The sequence below is a fragment of the Diabrotica undecimpunctata genome, chromosome 4 (genome assembly GCF_040954645.1).
Source record: "Diabrotica undecimpunctata isolate CICGRU chromosome 4, icDiaUnde3, whole genome shotgun sequence".
NCBI classification, from domain to species: Eukaryota; Metazoa; Arthropoda; class Insecta; order Coleoptera; family Chrysomelidae; genus Diabrotica; species Diabrotica undecimpunctata.
The window spans coordinates 59,023,676-59,032,289 of NC_092806.1; the positions used below are offsets into that span (position 1 = coordinate 59,023,676).

Genomic DNA, 8,614 nt, shown 5'->3' on the forward strand with positions numbered 1-8,614 from the left:
TCATTTAAATGCCACGAAATCAGTGATGACCAACGAGACTTACTGTTTAGGACATTTTGGGCCAAACGTAGCTGGGAATCCAAACAAACTTATGTTTTAGAAAACACTTTACCACAAAAACCTAAATATCCAAAGGCAGATTTAACTATAGATTCCCGAAAAAAAAAACCTACCATTTTTCTTTTACAGTAGATTCTGTAAAAAAATAAGTTTGCAGACAAATGTATACATTGAGTATTAGAGAAAAACAATTAAGATCATGGACATCAAAGAAGAATCCAGCATTATCAGAAATTATTGAGGTCAGTTGAGAATCCCACTATTGTCGCTCATCTACAAGTAAATTGTATCTAGAGCCAGTTTGGTACAGTGTTAGAGAAATGCACAAGGTGTACGAAGTTGAAAACAAAAAAACAGTATCATGGCATACCTTCCAAAAGATCTTCAAGAAAATGAATTTATCTATTTACGCGCCGAAAAAAGATAAGTGTAATCAGTGTACTTTGTACAAAAACGAAACACTTGATGAAAAATCTTTTCAGAAACATTAAAAAGATGAAAGATGCTAAGGAATCAAAGGAGACTGATAAAGACATCGCTTTATCAGACACAGATACTAAATGCTATACAATAGATTTACAGGCGGTTCTTCTTTCCCCTCGCCTGAATGCATCCGCCAATGATTACAAAACTAAGTTGAAAGTTCATAATCAAGCTACAAGAGATGTAATTTGTTTTGTGTGGCATGAGGTGGAAGGAGGACTAGAGAGTGATGTTTTTGCCACTATTGCAACTAATTTTACAGTAAATGAAATTGGTATTCAGAGCTCAATAAAGAAAATTATTATTTGGAGTGATGGGTATGCATACCAGAACAGAAATGCAAAGCTGTCAAATGCATTACTCGATATTAGTATAAAATACAATATTATCATAGAACAAAAATATTTAGAGATAGTCATACCCACATAGAGGTAGACTCTGTCCATTCAGTAATTGAAACGAAACTCAGAAATCGTAGACAGGTTTTCGTCCCTGCTGACTACATAATTATTATTAAAAGTGCACGTATCAACAATCCTTATAAAATACCTAAATTATGCCGATTTCTTTCAATATGATACATCTACCTATCGTAGTATTAGACCAGGATCGAAAAAGGAGATTCATGTGTCAATACAAACCAGCAGGGATAATTAATTATAAACTTGCAATGAATGATAATTGGACTGAGCTTCCACAAAGGACAAAAAAGAAGTTAGACACTGAACGCTCAAAATTGTACAGAACCTTGTTCTATTGAAAAATCGAAGTATGAACACCTTCAAGAATTAAAACAGTTAATTCCTCAACATCAAAGATTGGACAGGATTAGACTTTCAAAGTTTAATAAGGAAAGCCCAAAATAGGGAAGACTTTGCAGAGGGCATCGCCAACCTTCGCTAAGAAGACGGCACCTAAAGAAGAATTCCTCAGGACTACCGCGACTTTTACACCAACCTTCCATACAAATAAAAAATTACTTAATAGAGTTTTAATAGAGAGGTTTAACAGAAACTTCTGTCACGAAGAAAATTTATCGGTTTCATAAAATGACACTAAAGCAGTTTTTACTTTTTCCTGTGTGGACCTTCATTAAATAAGTGTTGTGACCTTTTTCTGTAATAAATAACGCAGTGACAAATTTCTTATTTAAGCAAATGATATTTTTGTTACTACTACATCGTGAATTAAAATTCAGTAAATTAAAACTTGTATAAATATTTTTTACTCTTATTTACTTTATTTTGGTTACATAAAAACAGAATTTTAAGAAAATTTTTGTCGTTTTCCTTCCGACAAAGTTTTTGTCAAGACAAACATAATACTTTATTTTTAAATACAATATTATTAATTCACCAAATTATTCTATCAGGCCTTAGGCTTATGATTTTTTTGTCTCTTTTTGCAAAATTTGGTTTATGTCAAAAAAACAGCTAACATTAGAGTGTAAAAGGTCGTATGTCAACCTAAATGACGTAATAAGTTAAATTACTTAAAAATGAGATAATGCATGTCAGCCGGTCGTGACTTCATTTAAGTAAATAAAATTTCAGATGAATTGGTGAAGAATTGTAAAGGGAAGTTTTTTGTCCTTCCTGAAAAGTTACATGAAAATGACATATTGCAGGTACCACGACGCAATGTTAAAAGAGAGAGAAAGTTAAGACCTTTCATATTAGTATTTTAAGCTGAGCCCCAAGCAATTATTCCATATGTAGGAGTACTATAGTAAATCTCGTACATTACAGATGTTGAGAAATATAATACATTATTATTGTATGTATATGTGTGAGTAAGCACTTGTGCGAGTTATTATTGCCAATATGATCGCCAACGTTCGATAATCGGACAGGGTACTAAAAGAAGAAAGAAGATACCGTTTTAGTTACGTTTAAATTACGAAATCGAAGTGTTTCTCACTCGCTTGCATAGAAAATTCAAATCAAGGAACTTAATAGATCTCTTCCAGATTTGAATATAACAATTACGCAGAAAGCTTCAACATATAAATCTTCAAATGTTAAAGGTCATGTAAGGAAGTTTAGTAGACATATATATTTAAAAAATAGCTGGATTTGTGGATGTGATCAACAAAATGCATTTTTTTGTTTCTTGTGTGTTTTGTTTGGGGGCGATTCTACATAGGCAAGACATGGTATCATTGATTTAGTGCATATTTACGAGAAAATAAAAACTCATGAAAATAGCAAGGAACATAATATAAATATAGTATTTTTCATATAAAAATGCGTGCACGTCACAATTTATATAAAGTGACCTCACTTATATTTAAAATTTCCAGAACGTCAACCTTAGAGTTCAAATTTTCCTAACACAGCTAATAATATGAAACCCATACGGAACTGATCGATCTTTCATAGGCGTCAGCATGGTATAGTAATCAGAAAAATGTAATCATCATTATATTGGGAATTTTAGAATTATATTGATTAAATAACCAAAAACATTTGTTACTATTAATAATATAAATTTTATGAAATAACTCTTTAAGTCTAATATTCCACAAAATAATAATTTTAATTAAATATATTAGACAATTGTACGCAACTGATATGGGAATACTTCAAATTTTTTGACAGTTCAGCGTGTGGCAAAATGGTTTAAAGTGTTGCCGCTTTTTTAGAGTAAGAATTTTGTTTATGTTTTGATTTCTTACACAATTTGATCATAATATTATTATATATTAATAAATTGTATTAATAAATACATATTAAATTTAGATTAATAGCTTTAAAAACTAATTATTGTTGCGTATTGTGTTTGTGCTATGCCAAAACAACTAAATAGTCTAGCTAGAGATTGTTTTGAACAAGAAATAATGGCGGGACGTTTTTACTCTTAATGTTCTAAATAGAGGTAAGTTTAAGATTTAGAATATATAATTTTGTATTAAAATGTTTTCTTATGTATTTTAGTGTGTTGCAGTAGTCTTAAAACTAAGTGTATTTACTGTTATATAATAGTTTGACAAATATTTGGCATTTTAAAAATTCCTCACTTACTAACTATTCTGATGTTTTGGCAACGCTATGGGGTTCTGACGTCGTAAATCTTGAATGACGTGCACGCATTTTTATATGAAAAATACTATAGTATTTTTAGTTTCTCTCTGCTCGGAAAATCAAATATAACGACTCAGTTGTTCGGCTTATCGCCAAAATGTTATTATGCAGAACAAACTGTTGATAAAAACAGGTACATTTTAAACATTATAAACTGTATAACATTATAAGGTGCATTATAATTAGCATTGCGATGTCACGATGAAACGGAAGAATCAACAAATAAAGGAGTGTTTCGGGAATTAATGCGATTTTAGTTCTCAATTAGATACAGATTTAAAGGATCATTTTAATAAAGCAACAGTATTTAAAGGAACCTATAAAAGTATACAAAATGAACTATTGCACTGTATGCTTGGCGTTTGCCATGATGAGGTGACTAAAGAAATTAACAAATCAAATTATGTAGCTGTAATTGCCAATGAAGCTACAGATGTCGCTACCGAATTTCAGTTAGTGCATTATATTATGATATATTGCCTCCAATAACCCAGTAGAAAGATTTTGGAAATTTGTAAATACTCCCGGGCAAAATACCATTCCACTAGCAAATTGTATTTTAATAGTTATTTAACCAACAAGTGTGTTATTAAGGGCGATTAACAATTGAGATATTTTTGTATTGAGATATAATGTTCGAGATTGTTAATCGCCATTTTAATTCACGAGTTCGTTACAAAACTTTTCCGTCGACCATACTTTTCAGAAATAAAGATCTTAGTTTAAATATTTATTAACTTAACGATAAACAACAATTTTTTCAGCTTTCATTGACTTTATTCAAAAGTTTCCTTAGTGGTAGTTTTATTATAGTAAACATTAATATTCGAAATGGTGCAATTACTGAAATTAAAGGAAGATATTGATAAATGATTATCTGCTGTACAGCATTTTGACAAATTTATATTTAAGTCTTCTTGGACCTCTGTAAATTCTGTGATAGAAGAAGTTAAATTCTGGTGGAGTTAAATTAAACTCTTCGTCTATATCCATCCTATGGTTTTTCAAATACACAGAATTTTAAACAATAAAGTAAATAATGACATACAATGACAGATGGTACTAACAGCGGCTACTTCATTTTAAATTAATTTTTTAGTGGGAATATAAATAGGTATATGTTTGGTTGCCTACACCACAGGTCACTGCCAATCACAGAGCGTTTAATTAATTTATGCAAGCAATGTATGTTGTGTTGCCTATAATAAAATCGTTCATTAATAGAAAATCATTCATTCATAGGAGTCATTAATCAATGATTTTGAGGGTGTTAAAATTGATCATAAATGGACGGTCGACGGAAAATGAAATTAATCCTTTAATCAGTGACGCGCCAAATAAGTTAATAACACAAAGTAATGACAGAGCATCAGTAATGAGCGGAGGTGTAAATGAGGTACAAAAATAATTAAAGATAAATATTCATTTGCAAACTATGTACATTGCTATGCACATCAGATGAATCTTATAATGAGCAGGGCGGCTTCAATTAATGCATCTATTCAGATTTTTTTGGCACATTTAACTGGGATTTGTTCTTTTTTTTATTACATCACCCCAAAGAACAAAGGAATTGGATGAGATAGCTCATAAACGATTACCACTACCATCACAAACTAGATGAAATTTTCGATCACGTGGAGTCGATACAGTTTATGAATACCGAAATGAGCTGATGATGATGAAGTCGTCATGGATAGTTTAGAGAATGACAAAAGTATGAAATTGAATTCAACAATTGAGCAAACCGGTACATTTAAACTTAGATTACAGAATAAAGAGCTCATATTTTGGTTAACATTTTTTCAGAAAATCATGCCACATGTAGAAATAATTTTTAAGCAACTGCAGATAATTCATACTGACACCATTAAGGATAAACAAGATCTGCAAACATTTGAAAAGACAATGCAAAAAATTATTGATGAAATAGATACAGTTATTGACCAACTAGATTCGTAGCTAGTATAAACCGATGATCCTATTCCTCAGAAAAGGAGACGGTGTCCTCATTCCCATATATCTGTTTCAATGAATAAAAAAATAGAAGCATTGGTAGTTTGCGACTCCATTTTTCAACAGATTAGTGCTCGATTTACTTTTACAGGACATCTGGTAGCTACAAAATTATTTATGAAAGAAAATTTTAACGAATATCAAAAATACTTTCTAGACAAATTGCTCTCTGATACTGTTGACATATATCCATTTATAGAGAAAAAAAAAACGTTTAAAACCAGAACTGCAAGTACTATATGAAAGCGAAGAACTACAAACAATTTCTTAAGCCGTTTCTCTTTTATCATTACTTTCAAAGTAAGAAATGATATCTACTTTCCAAGAAACTGTTAAGCTGCTGGAAGTTTTAGTGACTAGACCTATGTCAACATCCAAAGCTGAAAGATGCTCTACTCTTTATTAAGATAGATAAAAACTTTTTTACGCAACTCGATGAATGAAGCAAGACTAAGTGCATTGGGAATGTTATCAGCTGAAAAAGTGTTTCATAACAACATTGAAGACTATAATAAACGATTTATTGGCCGTTTTGCTAGTAAAACAGAACGAAGACTAATTAAATTTTCATTTTAATAAAAACTTTTGAAGGGGCATAAATTACTGCTCGATGCTAATTCTGTTAAGTTTTTATTATTGTTTATGATTTAAAAATACTATGAAATGAAATGAAAAATATATCAACATTTTCATATGAAACTGTCTTTTATCATCTACATCATAACATAGCCTTAGGGAAATTTCGATAAGGAAAAATGATGTCTGGTATGTTTGTTTTGATATTGCTCATTACAAAAATATATAATCACAGCACTTATAACACTAACACTGATTCCATGAAATCAGTAGATTCTGTTCCTAAGGATTAAAAGTCTGTCTGGGAATCCCACAATATTTATTAACTTAAAATTAGAAAATGTAAAAAAATGTTAATAAACCTAATTTAACCTAACCCTGGTAACATAGCAGTAATTTTCTGTTAAAAACAAAGGACGGAGGAGATGCATTACTAAAAACAATACATGACCTGATAATAAAGATATGAATAAACAGTTTCCAGAAAAGTGGAATATAGGTATTAATGTATTCTGGAACAGGCAAAGATCCAAAAAGGGTTGTCCAGCCAGTGATGATGATAATTAAAAATATAATAAATTTCTTCAACATACTTACAATTAATTTATCATTTACTGTAATAATCAGTTGTATTTAAGTACTTACTTTCTTCATTTGATGTTTGTTTTTCTTCAAATAGTGTAAATTTATATTCATCTTGTTCCACTTCAGTGTTTACGGGAAATTCATTTAAGCCTATAAATGCGTCGTATGCAGTTTCTGTCTTGGGTTCTTCCTTAATTTCAATTTTGAAGGCATCCAAAGGACCAACAGACGTGTCATTATCTATTTCTAATTTACAAGTTCTCTTACTAGCTTCTGGTTTTATTTCCATATTATTAAATTTGATTTCATTTTATTGTACCAATTTCAGTTTTATATTTATATCCAAAAAGCTAAAGCCCTATAAATTTTAAGAGAAAACTTAGAACTTTACATCAGAGATCAGAGATATTAAATTAAACACCTTCCTAACCCTAAAGATATAGTTAGGGGCAAGTGGGAAAGAAGTACGAACCTACGAACACAGCTATTTATTTAACTTGTACTTCCACGCTTAATCAAATTTTTTACGCCATTGATTTGCAAACTGTCTTTTTTTTGTTTTTTACACAATAAAATCTTTATTTTTAATATATTAAATTGTTATATTTTTAATTTTAAAACTTAAAAGGGATGAAATTTACAATATTCAAAGTATTTATTTTTTTTATTACATGTAAATAAAATTTTATAACTTTGAATTACAAATAGGTTTGTTCCAACACTACGAAAAACCGTCACGTAACTTTTTATTATACTGTTTTACTGCCCACAAATTTACGAAATATTTTTAAAAAATTTCAAAATATATTCAACCAAAAATTTAATTTTCTCAGGACTTTTCATTAAACTTTTTATATTTTCGAAATTATTTCATTGAACAATTGTCCTGTTTAAAAAAAGTATTCATTGAAACTTTTTACTAAATTTTGAAATTTTCCATTTCGCCGTAACTTCCATTTCATCCATAATCTTTTAATAACAACAAAAAGCATTCCTGAATTATTTTTGAAATATTTAACAGTAACTTTTAATCAATATTCTATGTGAGTTTTTATGCTGTATGGGTACTATTTAATCTTGTTTTAAAATAACAACTACTAGTAAAACATAATTTTCGCAATGAATAAATATTGGTAAAATTATTAAAATATAGTCTTAAACGGATTTATACTTAATTGAAAATAAACTGATGCCGTTAGTTAAAATTCAAATAAATTTTATGTATAGGCAAATTTATGACATTTACTAAAATATAATCTTCATAACTTATATATTCATATATCAATGAATGAATAAATTATTGGTTTCAAAAATAAAGCCAACTGTTAACTTAGTGTTTAATTACTACATAGTATATTCAACTAAATAATATTCTTTTCATTATATATATATATATATATATATATATATATATATATATATATATATATATATATATATATATATATATATATATATATATATATATATATTGAACCTAGGTTCTACTGACATTTGTTAAAATAAATGTTGGGTTTTTAGAACGTACTCCACTCTCTTTACAAGATGTTGCAGTGCCGTTTCTGTAGAGACTCTCCTGCTCGATACACATACTGTCCCTGATGTATCGGAATTTCAACCAATACCCCATTCCTAATATGCCTATCGAGCAGTTTTCCCTAGTCTTAAGTACGAATGCCATTAAACTTATCGGCCTCAGGGACCTAATTTACTCATGTCCGACTTTTTCAGGTTTACGTATAAAAGCCACCCTTATTAGCATCCATACTTTTGGTATGTTTTCTAGTCATAGGCTAGCCTGCAGTATCTTA

The 8,614-nt window shown here is 29.6% G+C and overlaps 1 protein-coding gene across 4 annotated transcripts in view; it reads right to left on the reverse strand.

The window, feature by feature from the left end:
* Positions 1–7,223, reverse strand: part of LOC140439561 (uncharacterized) — a 42,407-nt gene extending 35,184 nt beyond the window's left edge. For 3 of the 4 annotated variants that reach the window (XM_072529547.1, XM_072529544.1, XM_072529546.1), the window contains exon 1: positions 6,864–7,223. In XM_072529547.1, coding sequence (XP_072385648.1) covers positions 6,864–7,092 — 229 coding nt within the window. In that variant the 5' untranslated portion in view covers positions 7,093–7,223. The remainder of the gene's footprint in view (positions 1–6,863) is intronic. The other variant, XM_072529545.1, reaches the window with a different exon arrangement.
* Positions 7,224–8,614: the final 1,391 nt, after the last annotated feature.